Raw genomic sequence first — 14,709 nt, forward strand, 5'->3', positions numbered from 1 at the left:
ATTACATAAATTGCATTTAATATAAAAATAAATAAAAGGGGTACCTTACTGGTTTATTATACTTTTTTCATATTTAACTAAAAATCTCTATGCGCAATTAAAGCAGCTGCAGAAAAAAGGGTTACCGACTTGTAACTGTTGTTCTTTGAGATGTGATGCAGGTGTGTGCCACAAGGAAAGCAGTTTTCTGACATAAAGAGGAGAAAGAAGAAGCTGGCAGAGGCTCAAAGGAAAGTCCCATAAGAGCTGCTAAGACAGTATTAAGATTCCACAAAGGAACCAGCTCTTTAACCAGCAGATGGAAACAAGCGATTCCTTTCATGTACCTCACTGCCACAGGATTTGAAAACACTGACTTCCTATGAATGGGAAGGTAGCAGCCATACGCCTCAGGAGGTCCTGATACATTTTAAAGTCCTCAGGCACCAAGGGAGAAGAAGTTTTCAGCACAGCAGAGCTGTCCAGGGAGGATGAGGAGGCGGTTTGTTGCATCAGCAATAGGTCCTGTTCTTGCACCACAGGATGTGGTTGGAAAAGCCCTGGAGGTTCCTGGGGGAATGGACTTAGTGGTCACTTGCAGCTGAGATGGTTTGGGAGTGGAAGCCACCATCCGGACCGGTAATCTTGCTTTGGAACAGGTCAAGGAATGGGACCTTCGGGAACCAAGGAGCATCACAAGGATTCCAAGGAGGCCACTGGGCATAAGGATAAGGCATTGGGGGACAACAGACACCTGTCCGAGAGCCCTTGCCCTGACTGTAGGACAGATGCCTATACTTAATACCAGTGGGATCCGAGGGCAATCTCTGGCGCCCATCTGATGACGAAGGGAAAGATGACCCCAATATGGAACTTGAAGAATCCCAGAGGCTCTCTAGTGACAATGGGGGAGCCAACCCCAATGGGGCAAACAGACTCATCTGAAGCCCAATACAGGGAAGGCACTGGTGCTGAAAAGGAATGGGGGCTTGGCACTGGCAGTACCGAATGAGAGACTCTCCCATCCAGTACTGGGAAAGGTGCTAGTACTGAGGCTAAGGGGAGTACCAAACTAGATGAAGGGATCTGCCGCCAAGACAACAATGGTGCCAAAGGATGCACCAATGTACAGGGGGCTAGAATTCACATCAACTCCACCATTTCAGGCCCAAATAGTGCCAGCTGTGGTGCTGACAATCCCTGTAGCTCTGCGATGCAGCCAGAAGGTGCCAAGGGCACAACAGAGAGTGAGTCAGTAGAAGCTATGGTACCAGTGAACTCTGGAACCAGCGGAGAGTCTAGTACTGAGATGCAACACAGGTCTAAATGCTGCTTGATATGCTGTCAGCACTGAGACAGCCAGTGCTGGTACCGATGACTTCGGCAGCAGACTGAACGGATGCCCTATGGCTGGAACCAGACTTGAGTGGTACAGGGAAGCAGTTAGATGGACATCCTCCATTCCATGTGCCAGAGAAAGTATGGTGCCAGTCAGCACTCCTCTTAGAAAATGAGTAGGAGCCTCCCAGAGCCCTGGAATGGTCTTAATTCATTTTATCTGACCTCTTCCTCACTGTACCAGAAGAGAGAACGACCCTTCTTCCACCTAGAGGAAATGCCAGAGCCTGCGCATGGAGTGACATCACTTGCCAGATCCAAAGGTGACTGCCAATCAGACGAGGGCCTCGATGCCGAAGCAGGTCTCATGACCTGCTTCAGCAGCAAGTCCCTCATCACCTGAGTTCTCTTTGTGAATGACCAGCAGATGGACTACCATTCTCTGATGGGTTCTTCGCTGAGATACAGCAAGCCCACGTGTGGGGATCACTGTTAGGGCTGGCCACCCTACACGACGGACAAGCTTGAACCCTGGTGAGGGCATCACACAAGACAGCCAACTACTCTAATACTATACTAAATAAGAAACGTAATCTAAGGTGCTACTAACAATTACATACAAAGAAACATTTCTCAGAAACAGAGACCGAAAGCTGTGACTCTAGCCACGGGCAGTGAGAAGGAACCGAGGAGCATGGACTGGCACCACCCTTATGTAGCAGGGAAGGAGCAAGGGCCACAGTGCACGAGCGCTGCCCTGGCAAATACTCATAAGCAGAATTCTCCATCTCCAGTGTCCTGGGCACGCACACAGCTAAGTACAATACAAAGCTGCATCTACTTGAGAAAAGACTAGTTTGCTGCTCTGGTGATACAGAATCCAAGACCCTTACTGCAGGATTTAGTTCCAGCTTCCTCAGACTACATAGGGCATTGGTTACAGTTCAAGCAGCCATACATTCTACTGGAAGAAGTGCAAGTGCCAGAATTTGCAAATCTGGTGGCTGGTATTTAGTTTAAGGGAAGTGAACGTAACTTGGATTTTTAAAGGGTCTGTGACTGGGTTGACTTCTCACTCATAAATTGCCAAAAGTGGCAACCTTTCACACATATTTACTTAATACAGTTTACAATCTCCACCAGCACATTCCATGTTGCTCATAATTTTCACAAGACCTAATATATATAAACTACTTGGCTTCTTCAAGATGCAAGGATATATACACAAAAACAGTATGACCAGCTTCATTCCATTTTATTTTTTTTTTTTTAACAGGGAACACTGATCCTGAAGAACCCATGAAATTACTTATGCCCTCACACCACCGTAGTATCTGAACACCTCACAAACACTAACGTATCCGATGAACACCCTTTGATATAGAACAAGCATGATCCTCAAAGCCCCTCCCCTACCTTGGTCTGCAGCATGTCCTGAAAGTGAAATCATCTGGGCAATGTCAAAGTCCGAATAGGTGTTTGGGTGGGGAATATTGAGACGTTTAGAAACGAAGTTTTCTTTGGATACTGGGGGGGCGGGGGAGGCGGGGGGGATAGTACATTTTGATTTGATCCGGCGAGGTAGTACGATTCAATGGACAGGGCACTGGATTGGGACTCAAGAGATCTATTCAGCTCTACCACTGCTGACCTGCCATGTGACCTTAGCTAAGTCATTTCTCCTATGTGCCTCTGTTTCCTCTTCCACACTTTGTGCATCTTTCCTGTTCAGACTATAAAATCTTGGCAGCTTCTGGAACCCCAATCTCAATTGAGATCCCTCGTCATTAACACAATGTTTGTATTACATGCTGGTGCCTTGCAGTTGTATGCATTTGAGGAGAAAACATGCCATTGGATAATCATTAACAATCAAAGATATGTACTGTATTTTCAACTGATGCCAAGGGCACCTAGAGCTCAGAATAGGAGCTTTTAGGGAAGTTATTTAAATCTAAGTAAACAGACTATATATAATTTTACAGCTGAGATACTGAGGCACAGAGATTAAATAACTTGCTCAAAATCACACACGAAGTCTGTGGCAGAACAGCAAAATGAACCAGATGTGGTTAAGATATTCAGGAGCAGCCTGACCAAATATTATCCTTCCTGTCCTAAATGATACTTAAGTCCTTTGAAAACTTTACACAAGGATTATTTATCTACCACTTAAATGTTGCTCCAGAGGTAGCTGTAATACATGCAGTTTTTAAAAGTAGAAGAATAAATTCAAATTAAACTACATTATGCTTACTCAAAATTTCTCTTAAACGAATCAGGCTCTGAAAAATAGCACCTCATATCATCAAAATGGCCCTAATATTACTTCAGGATGGACTCAGAAAAAGAGTTCCATCTACATTTCTTTGGAGATCTTTCCTATATGCAAGTGCAGACCGGGTTTCACTCTGTTTAGTTTATATCTATGACTATAAATAAAGCTAAAACATTGTTTACTGCACCAAGAAATGCAAACATTAAGAGATACCAGTGACATTTATGAAATACTATTTATAGATCTGTGCTGACATTTGTGATTCTTGGTGCACAAAAGAGGGAATCAAATTAATACGACGTTTTGCTTACGTTCATTAGAAAAAGGAAGATACATGGAAAATATATTTTCCATTTGGCACATTACAACATTTAAAAATCATACTTAGTTGACATCCATTAAAACAAGTCTTGTGACCTCAGTACCGTTTCCCCTAAAAAACAATTTTTTTTTTAGCGTGGGCAACAAAACATTCCTCAGCAGTGGAACTGTATGTAGCTTAACTTAACGGAGCAGTAGCAATTTGTTGAATGACCACAAAAAGAGGCAAAAGTTAAGTTATATGAACTCAGGTTAGCGAAGGCCAGCTCTGTAAGAAAGATACCCATTTACACAGCAAAAAATGCCAATTACTTACAGTGTGTGACTCCGGCCAGAGTCTGATAGAAGGTAGGGGTGTCACTATCATCAGTGAGTGTAACATACACTCCTCCAGATAGCAGCCAACGAGAGAACGTGAAAGCATCTTTGTTCTGCAATAACCAATTCTTAAACTTTTCATAGTTTACCTTTTCACCCTACAATAAAAGGAAGGAAAATTGAATAAGTCATTCTCTTCTCCTGGAACAATCGTAAACATGAAATATCAAGCTGTATGAATGAGAGGGTGTGGCAACCTTCTCTAAAAACAAGTGTTGAAACAATGTCCATGGGATCATGTCAATTCTCCACGTTGCCCTGAAATCTATCACTAGACTGAGAAGTACGAGCCCTGGGTTCCATTCCAGCTCTGCTACTGACTCAGTGTGGCCTTGGTAAAGTCACTTAAACACGTTTCTCTCAGTGAAATAAGGATAATACTTTCCTACCACTCACAAGGTTGGTTTTTTTAAATCAAATTTAATCTATTTTTATGGTAGCTGATAATACCCTGAGCACCTCAGATAATAGATTCTATAGAGCACAAAATATGTCCTGTTACATCCATGCAGTGAAAGTGTCTGAATCCCTTTATTAGTAGAAAACTGACAAATACTAATAGGACTACTGAAGTTTATGGCTGTGACTATAACCATCACATTAGATTTATGCAACACCTGTTGACCCCATTGATTCCAAAATATTTTGCAATATATGTAAAAATCAATATACAAGTTACACCCAATGAAGATTTCATCCATCACTGAAGTGCAACCACATTAGAGTGAAACAGCAGCAGGGTAATATAAAGTATCAACACTACAAATAGTTCAGGGCACAAAATGAAGAAAAATACTGCCATTGAAATGGCAAGGAAGACTGAGGTAGGCAGAATGTCACTGTCCAAGCTGGAATCTGGTTAGGACCCTTAGGTTGACACCCCTAATTTGCAAGAGTTCCTTGGAATCCTTAATGACCACAAGCAGGCCAGGTCTGAAAGGCTAAAAATATTAAAAACTAAAAACATATCTAAATGGTTTCTCTGCTATTATGATAAAGTCAATTATTTTAAACTAGTTCATTACTAAAAATAGTTTATTACAAGAAATAGTGAGAAAGGAGATCTAGTTGTAAACAGTTTCTGCGGGCTACACGCTATCAGTAACATTTTTAAGCGGGTAAGTTTGCGTGTCCGTTATGACTCTTAGTAAGCTTTGCAGCATATAAATTCTAACCATGTTGCTGCTTAAATCACATCTGTTCATTAATGACTGCCACTCATACACTCAGGGTGTTTATCACCAAAATCTCATCTGTCAATCCAGGACCTTCATGGGTGTATAATTTATTTTTATATATATTTACAGCACTGGCAAGAGTATCTGCCAAGGAAGACAATGTTACCGGGTGAGTTTTAGGATTTTTTAGACTCAAAGTTTAAAGGACAAATACATCTTCTATTCCAACTTCCTGTACATCACAGGACATGACATTGAGCCCAATAACTTGTGTTTAACTGAAGCATATCTTCCAGAAAGGCATCCAGTTTTGATCTGAAGACATGAAGAGACTGCGAATCCACCACTTCCTTTGATAGTTTGTCCCAATGGTTAATCACCCTCATTGTTAAAAATTTATGCCTAATTTCTGATCTATGTTTCTCTGGTTTAAAATTCCAGCCACTGGTTCTTGTTATATCTTTCTCTGATAGATTTCAGAGTTCTTTAGTACCTGGTATTTTCTCCCCATAAAGGTAATACAATGTAGTCAAGATACTTCTCAATCTTTTCTGATGAACTAATCAGATACAGCTCTTTGTGTCTTTCAGTGTAATACATTTTCTCGAGCCCTCAAATCATTTTTGGGATCCTTTTCTACACCTCTCCTGTATTACACATGCAATACAAAGTCAATTAAACTAAAACCAACTAAGGCCACTTAATGCTAAATAAGAATGTTCAGCGTGGGGTTTAATGCAGTTTAACTAATCCACTCCAAATTCACACCTTTAGTTAATTTGGATTAATTTTTCTGGGTGTCCCAATGTAGACATGTGTCAAACAAATTGAACTGACATGACAAAGGAAGTGAAAAGAAATTTTAGAAAAGTGAAAGATCCCTTTAAGAATACCTGCATGTTTTTAAAATAAATGCTATTTGAAATTGCTATACACTGTACTATTGTTTCAACACAGAACTATGTACAAAAATTCATGTTTTCCTGTATCCTTTCTGTAGTTCAGAGGTAATAAGAAAATATTTCACATGCATTATGTAGATTTCCCTCTGATATGTTCCAGGAGACTAGCAAAACAGAGTCTGTCTACCTCAATTTTCCCGTTATGTGTAAATGGTTAATTCCCCACTGTGCCTAGAAAAAATGCACAAATTAAACAGAATGAAGTGGAAATGAAACAAGACTATGTTCTAGAATTAAATATGCCTACTTGAGAAATATTAAGTTAGTTTTTTAACACACCTCACTGGATGCAGGACCAAGTTGTATAAGAGTTACATCCTGTGCAATCTTAGTGATGTCAGCAGATTTCTATTTTATATTTTTCCCTCTCAAACAGAACAAATGGAGAAAAGCTTGTAAATCCAAATAGTAAAATTCTGATAGAATTGACATTTTTAAATACTATTTTGTACATCTGAAACTACACATCCTTTCTAAGCTCTCATTTCAATGTTTTTCAATCTATGATAAATCATGTGCAGTAGTTAGTCTATGAAACGCTCTACAACTATTTTTAGCATAACAGGTCCTTTGCTTTTCAAGAGGTTTTATTATATTCAAACTACAGAATTCACCGACTGGCATCAAGAGGGGCAAATTAGTCTTTCACTTCTGGGCACCAGGTGATCAGTTTTTCCTCACCTCTGCTAGGAAAGGCAGTCACAACAGAGAACATAGATTTAGCACAATGGATGATTTCTCCATGCAGCTTATTTTAATGGGTTTGTCATTAAATCCTTGGGCATTATGCTGAAAATTTACCCCTAAAAGTCTGAACTTCACCTGCCAAGTTGTATGAACATCATAATTAAGCATGTAGCTTTATGGATAGTCTGTTAATACAATGTTTTCTTCAAAAGTTATTAAAATGGTAGTAAGTTTTTTTTTCCCTGAATTTTTAATGGAAATCATGCCTGTTTGGGATAAATCTGCTCTTTTTTACAGTCTTCTCCTCATCCCCATTCCCACCAGACACACACTGCAAATCTGTATTACAAAAAGCACAGTTTAAGATGCAAACACAATACTCTTTGGAAAGTTAACATACTAGTTGGTTACATAGCATAACTTTGTAGAAAACAAAACATGATGGTGTGCTCAAGTGTGTATTTAGAATAAAATATGTGACTATGACTTAACTCAGAATCAAAGATGGTCAGTTTTTCCATAATATCAATAGAACGATTTGATAACACTTAATTCAGGAAAACTCTACTAGCTTTTCTAACAGCATTAAAAACAAGAGATAAGATTATTAACATTCGCTATATAATTCTTTCCCACAGAAGAAATGACGACTGTCTCTCCTTGGTGCTTTACCAAGTGTTAGGTCAGTCAAAAAAAAAAAACCTTCAAAAACAGATTCCAACGTGAAGCTGCAAAACTGGAATTAATTTGCAAACTAGATACCATCAGATTAGGCCTGAATTGGGAGTGGTTGGGTCATTACAAAACCTAAACTTAATTTCCCCAATACTAATTTCTCCCCACTGTTACTCACACCTTCTTGTCAACTGTCTGTAATGCGCCTCTCTCTTACCACTTCGAAAGAGATTTTTCCTCCCTTGGTATCCTGCTGTTAATTGATTTATCTCATTAGACTGACCTAACACTTGGTAAAGCAACCCCCATCCTTTCATGTATTTATACCTGCTCCTCTATTTTTTACTTCATACATCTGATGAAGTGGGTTCTAGCCCACAAAAGCTTATGCCCAAATAAATTTATTAGTCTCTAAGGTGCCACAAGAACTCCTCGTTTCTTATCCTCAAAAGAGTAAATCCATTTGCCTTATAATGGGAAGGAAGATCCACAGGAGAAACAAAACTTTCTTACTATCCAAAGTATGGTACCAAACTGACCTAGTCTGTTTAGCAGACCAATAAACCCAGTTGAGAGGTTATGATGGCCTTTTTCTATTTCAAAAGAAGATCAATATAAGTCATTTTTGTAAGACTGGAAAACTGTACCAAGTCAGATAGATTCTTCTCCTTCTGAAATATTTTCATAAAGTATCCTGGACACTATTAAATTAATTTGAGCATATACTTCATCATACTATATAGATGGACAATTTATAAGTAGTGAATACCAGACTGGTCTTTGCAGTGTACATAGAATGTGTGGCTTCTGCCAAGAATGAAGAGCTTATGAATTAAGTATAAAGTAAACACAATATCATTGCCAGATCAGTTGAGGGACACTCAGTCCACAACTACAGACTCCAAAAAACACTCTCTTTAATAAAGTCAGACAGCCATAAGACTCTCATCGGGTAAAATACAGATCAGTTTTCAGTGAAATGTGAAAAGTTGACTAAGCCTCACTAGTCTGAAGTCTTTTGATACTGAACAGATGACAGCAATGCAACTAAATCAAAAAACAGATGACTAAGGTTACCAGACAGAGAAATATAGATTAATATTTTGCTCTACAGATGCCCATTTTGTGAGAATCTCAGTTTGCTTTGGAAAGATTAAGCCTTTCAAACCACTTGAATGGTGAATATATGTTGTACCCATTTTAATGTTGGGTAAAATGAGGGACAGAAAGGTTAAAAGACTTGCCTAACTAAGGTCACGCAACAAGTCAGTGGCTGGACTGGGAATGACCGCAGCAGTGATAATTCCCAGTTCCCTATTTTAAGGAATGTTTAGGGAGGGAGGTTATTGCAACTTAATCTTGATCTAGTAAGACAATGGCTTTCTGTTAGAATCTGGACGTTATGCTCTATAAAGTTTCTATGTCACAAATGTAAGATTTGCCTGATATTTGTTAAGAGCGCACAGGGCTCCCACCAGCAAGCAAAAAAATCTTGTGTTACTCAGTAGGTACTTCATTTCCTTGTCTGGATATAGAGGGCAGGAATGAATTTTTCAAGCAATGAAGGAGAAGCAAATACACCTCTACCCCGATATAACGCTGTCTTCAGGAGCCAAAAAAAAATCTTACTGCATTATAGCAGTATATCGAACTTGCTTTGATCTGCTGGAGTGTGCAGCCTTGCCCCCCCGCCAGAGCACTGCTTTACTGTGTTATATCCAAATTCGTGTTATATCAGGTCACGGGGTAGAGGTGTACTACGAAAGTAGGAGTTTCATCTGTCTAGGAATATGTCATATCAGCCAGTCAAAGAGAAGAGTGCATTTTCCCTCCAAGCAGTCTTGGGAGGGGGGGGAGGATTCTATCTCCGGATTCTTCATCAGCAAACTATCTCACTATGTTGACATAGTTACAGAATTCTTTGCTGGACCTAAACTCTGAGAACTCAGAATTGCATCTTTGGCAGTAGTTTTTTTCTGGCTGGGTTTTGAATTAATAGTGCTTAGATATATTTGTACTGACCTTTCAAGCAGCATAATTTCACAGAATTTATTTTTTGTCGAATGCTCAATCTCCCTCATTAGGGCTACAGTTCAGATACTCCCATCTTCTCTCTGTGGGAAAGTTTAACCTATTTTTCACATGCTCTACCTGGCAAACAACCTCTACTCTCTACCTCACAAAACCAACAGGAGCTCTGCATGGATGGATCTCAGCTTCTTGAGATGAGGGCAAAATCCATGCACCCAACAGGGCACCTTTTGACCAATAGGAGAAATGCTTAAAAGGTTCTTAGGGGAGCACAAATCGCCACAAGACATGGGTGGAATATAATCAGAGTAATCCACGGCTTCTGTAGAAAACACGATCTGCTGAAACAGGGTAAGGGAGTGGGAAATAGGCAGGGGTCTGACCCATAAACCCAGATCTTAGAGCCTGGGCAACCTCCTAGTTCTAACCCTAACCCTGAACTGACTTCCTAATAATTATAAGGATGAAAAGTACTGTAAAAGCATAGTACTATTTTCAGTAAAGAGGTGTGGTAATAAAAACAGAAATCTAACCAAATGTGCACTGTTGAACTGTTTTAAAAAAAGGAAGAAAGGATTTTTATAATACAACTGCTGTGGTGATTGCCGGATGACTTGTCAGCTAAACATCTGCTGTACTGTCTATACCACTTCTTGAATTAAAAATTCAAAAACGTATTTGGGGAAAAAAGCCTAAATTTTAATATTTTTTTTCAAGGTTGCTTTTTCAATTGTTTGCTCATTTCTGCAGGTAGCATAGAAAGGTTTGTAAAGGAAGAAGGCACATCTAGCAATGGGACTTAGAAAGCTTCGCAAAGACAACTGAAATCAATTTGCTTTTGGAAAAGCACCTTTTAATGGACTGTGGTGCTTTGAAAAGCAGAGAGCTTTCCATCAACTCAAACAGAATTATCTGTTTTGATTTATACTGTATCTGAAACAAAAGGCAAAACACAATAAAACCTAATTCTTACATATGAAAGAAAATGTGTCAGTTGATTTTCTCCCACTGATTTTAATGAAAAGAAGTTTAATTTGCTGTATTCTTGAACATAAGGGTTATATGTTTGTATCAAACTGGAGTGTAAAAGGCAACACATTTTAGTGTACTACATTAAAAAGAAACTTTTACAAATTTTAAATGGCTATATCAGTGAGTTCAGTGTTAAGATATGTAATCTAAATGTAAAACATATGAGATTTATAAGGTAATACAGTTAGTAACTTACATCAGAATTACCTGCTGTTTATTTCCACCTTCATGTATAAATCTACAAATACTAGAAATTTCTCTTGCATATAAGCCAAACAAACTCAAACAACTTTTTTTAAAAAAATGATTTCACATCACCTCTTGAAAAAACTGGAGATATGTTACCTAATCCAGTAATTCAATAGTATACCGTACAATAATGCTGGGAATTTAATTTTCTTTTGATGCAAACGCAATGTTGGTCTAAAACCAATGTTAGTGATGGTATACTCCACTATTATTTTAAATAAAAATCTGGTTTTTCCCCATAATAGTCCAGTGGCCAGCCACCAGATGAAGATCAATACCTTTCATTCTTTTCAGATGCGATCACTCTATTTAGGGCAATGAGCGTGCTCACTGGACCACTTTCTGACTCAGTAATGCAACAGACAAATCTTTATACTAAAGTCTTGAATTCTCCAATTAACCAACATGGTTGTTCTTAGTACTCTATCTGAAACCACGCTAAAACCACCATTTTTAAACAGAAAAAAACACTTCTAAGTAGAACTTCCCTCAACTTCTTTGTGAGTAAGATTATACCACTGCCCTCAAAGAAAATAATCCCTGTACACACTGGACAAGGAAACCCCTGTTAACAACATCTGTGTTTAAACTATAGTTGACAGCATGGTTTTAACCACAAGTATTAATCTTGCAAACACACATATAAAGTTAAGCATGTGTGTAAGTGCTGGACGATCTGGGCAGTTGCATATGTGGATTTACAACTTTTAAATCTTAGAATATATACTGTATTTAAACAGTTATTTTTGAAAAATGTACATACATGCATGTATATTGCAAAGAAAATAAACTGTCCAATAAAGCAGTAATACTTTCATCTCTTGTAAATTCAATGCATTAAAAATTGCATGACATACCTCAGAGAAACATCTCTTGAGCGAATCTGGGATTTTTCCATCAACAATATGAAGCATCCGCTCCATCTCTTCACGGACAACATAACTCCCAGATTCATTGGAAAAGAGACTGAAAATGTCTAGGTAAGAAGAGAGAGATTAAAACAAATGTACTACAAAAGTTGTGCTGATTTTGCAGTTAAGCTTTCAAAAATTCCATTTAAGCCTTACTCAGAGTGCCAATAACTGTACGGTAATCAAAGCACAAGAGTCTTATTTAGGCTCATTCCACCAAGCTCTGGTATTGCTCCATAAGGAGTTAACAAATATTTCCTTCTGTATATTATTACCTGCTAGCCAAAGGAAAACCAAATACTGTAGAGTCAAATTAAGAGGAAGACAAACTAACAAAACTCATTATGCAGATATTTTAGATTAATTAAAAATTTTCAAAAAAAAGAACTGAGACGTAACTCTTTCTCACTCTTCCTTACAGAATATCCTCAGCCGCCTTTCCACAAGATCCAGACACACCTGGGTGTTCACTATGTAAAGTCAGATCATTTCACTTTTATTAAGTGCTGTAAACATAAAAATCCTGAATGTATATTGAGATCTGCATAGTTAAAAAAAAATCTCAGTCTTGATTAATTAACTTGTGCTCTGAGTTACATATAAAAATCAAGATCTACGTATTAAAAACCTCAACTTAATCTTTGCTTTAGAAAAGCATGTTCTACATAGGTTACATTCTATGCACCTTGTTACTCTGATTACACGCACTTGTTACTCACATTTTGCTTTCTCTTCATCTCTGCCTCTTGTAAGCAGGACTAATCCCACGATCAGGTTATTGAAATGTAGCCCTTTGGATGTTCCCCCAAATGAACAGTAGATGACCTAGAAATAACAGAACAAAAACAGTTAAGTTTCATTCTTTGAATTATGGAAGGGAGACAAAGTGTGAGGATGAAAAAATAAAAGCAACAAGCTGTGTTTGGGGTCCTGGTTTTTGTTTTAGGCTAGTCACCTTCTATTCATGTAGAAGCTTTTCTGATCCTTGTTAGTCACATTAGGTTTGCTGTTGTTTCCTATCTCCTATTCTCAATGCCTATAAAAGGGTCTTTCCAAGATATCTTAAATAGTCCATCAGGGAAATAACATCCTCAAGAGTAGATTGAGAGCAAGCCATGGGAATAACAGAAGGATTACTGAATACAAACAATCCCTGCCCATCTACCCTTCTTTCCCCCCTACCCCACCCCCCTCTTTAAACTGAGAGTAAGTTAACTATTTCCCTCATGTACAAGGAGAAACAAGAAACAATGCAGTCAATAGTCCAGGCCTGTGGAAAGAGACTGCTGCCTGGATTGGGAGAGGAGTGTGTAAAGCAGGAGTTAGAATTTGCTCCGTGCTATCACCTATGGAGAGAGAAAGCACCCTGATTGTCCTGCCAAAGGAATTCAGACACACCCACACTCTATGACCAATGTGCTCCATAGGAGCTGAAGGCCTCCACACTAGAAAAGAAGAAGGCGGCGGATCGCAGTACACAGCTGTCTGAATGGGTAACTTGGCTGGGTCAGGGAAAGATTCAAGTCTAGCAGCTGTTTGCTATACCAACACAATCTGAAATGCACAAAAGGTAGCCCACTGTCAAGGACAGGACAGGTTTTATTATTTAGTGGTTGGGGTGGCTGTATTAATTACTGATCACAAAAAATGGCTATTTGAAAGCTCAGAAATTTGGAATAGTAGCAGCAATCCCAAAAGAAATAGTTTAGTGGACAGAACACAGGCAAGAAGATTCATGGTACAAACAAAATGCAGTTTATTCCAAGGTTCAACAGTTTATCACATGGCTGCAAAAACAGGGAGTTTATTCCATGGATATCCTTCGACCATATGTAGTACATATCGGTATACTAGCATTTAGTTTAGCTACACCAGTCACATGAAAAACTATTCAGTAATTGATTTTGTAGAAATGTTTGTGGAAGTCACTGGAATTGAAGATTTCATTTGAAGGGAGCGATGCCAATTCGATACAGAAGTGGCTTACATTTAAGTTTCATAAGGAGCCACTATTTACCAATGAAGTGGTCAATAGCAGGACTGAAGCATGTCTTTTATACAATAGACCGGGGTCGGCAACCTTTCAGAAGTGGTGTGCCGAATCTTCATTTTTCACTCTAATTTAACGTTTTGCGTGCCAGTAATTCATTTTAACATTTTTAGAAGGTCTGTTTTTATAAGTTTATAATATATAACTAAACTACTGTTGTATGTAAAGTAAATAAGGGTTCTAAAATGTTTAAGAAGTTTCATTTTTAAATTAAATTAAAATGCAGAGCCCCCCCAGATTGGTGGGCAGGACCCAGGCAGTGTGAGTGCCACTGAAAAATCAGCTCGCGTGCCACCTTCCGCACATGTGCCATAGGTTGCCTACCCCGTAATAGACCAATTTATGCATTGCTCTTTGGCTAGCCAGCATATTTAAATACTGGTTGAATATTTATAGATGTGATATTTATGCAGGAAGTCACTTTAGGACAAGCAACAACTAATTTTAGTAACCAAGAATCACTACCAGGTTTATTCCAATATGTCACTTACTTCATCTTCCCTCTAACTTCACAAAAGAAAAAGGAAAATGAGAAGATATAAGCATGAAGTGTTTTCTATAAAACACACTTCCAGTTGTACTGTTCTTTAAGAACACCTCCTGATTTAGAATGCTCACTAACTACATTATCTACAAGCAT

At 38.6% G+C, this 14,709-nt stretch overlaps 1 protein-coding gene across 6 annotated transcripts in view; it reads right to left on the reverse strand.

Moving 5' to 3' along the window:
• Nucleotides 1-14,709, reverse strand: part of USP32 (ubiquitin specific peptidase 32) — a 141,118-nt gene that overhangs the window by 71,626 nt on the left and 54,783 nt on the right. For all 6 annotated transcript variants that reach the window (XM_039507958.1, XM_039507955.1, XM_039507960.1 and 3 more), the window contains exons 3-5: nt 12,739-12,844; nt 11,966-12,084; nt 4,233-4,392 (exon numbers count right to left, since the gene is read on the reverse strand). In XM_039507958.1, coding sequence (XP_039363892.1) covers nt 4,233-4,392; nt 11,966-12,084; nt 12,739-12,844 — 385 coding nt within the window. The remainder of the gene's footprint in view (nt 1-4,232; nt 4,393-11,965; nt 12,085-12,738; nt 12,845-14,709) is intronic.

The sequence above is a fragment of the Mauremys reevesii genome, linkage group 20 (assembly GCF_016161935.1).
Source record: "Mauremys reevesii isolate NIE-2019 linkage group 20, ASM1616193v1, whole genome shotgun sequence".
Classification (NCBI taxonomy): Eukaryota; Metazoa; Chordata; order Testudines; family Geoemydidae; genus Mauremys; species Mauremys reevesii.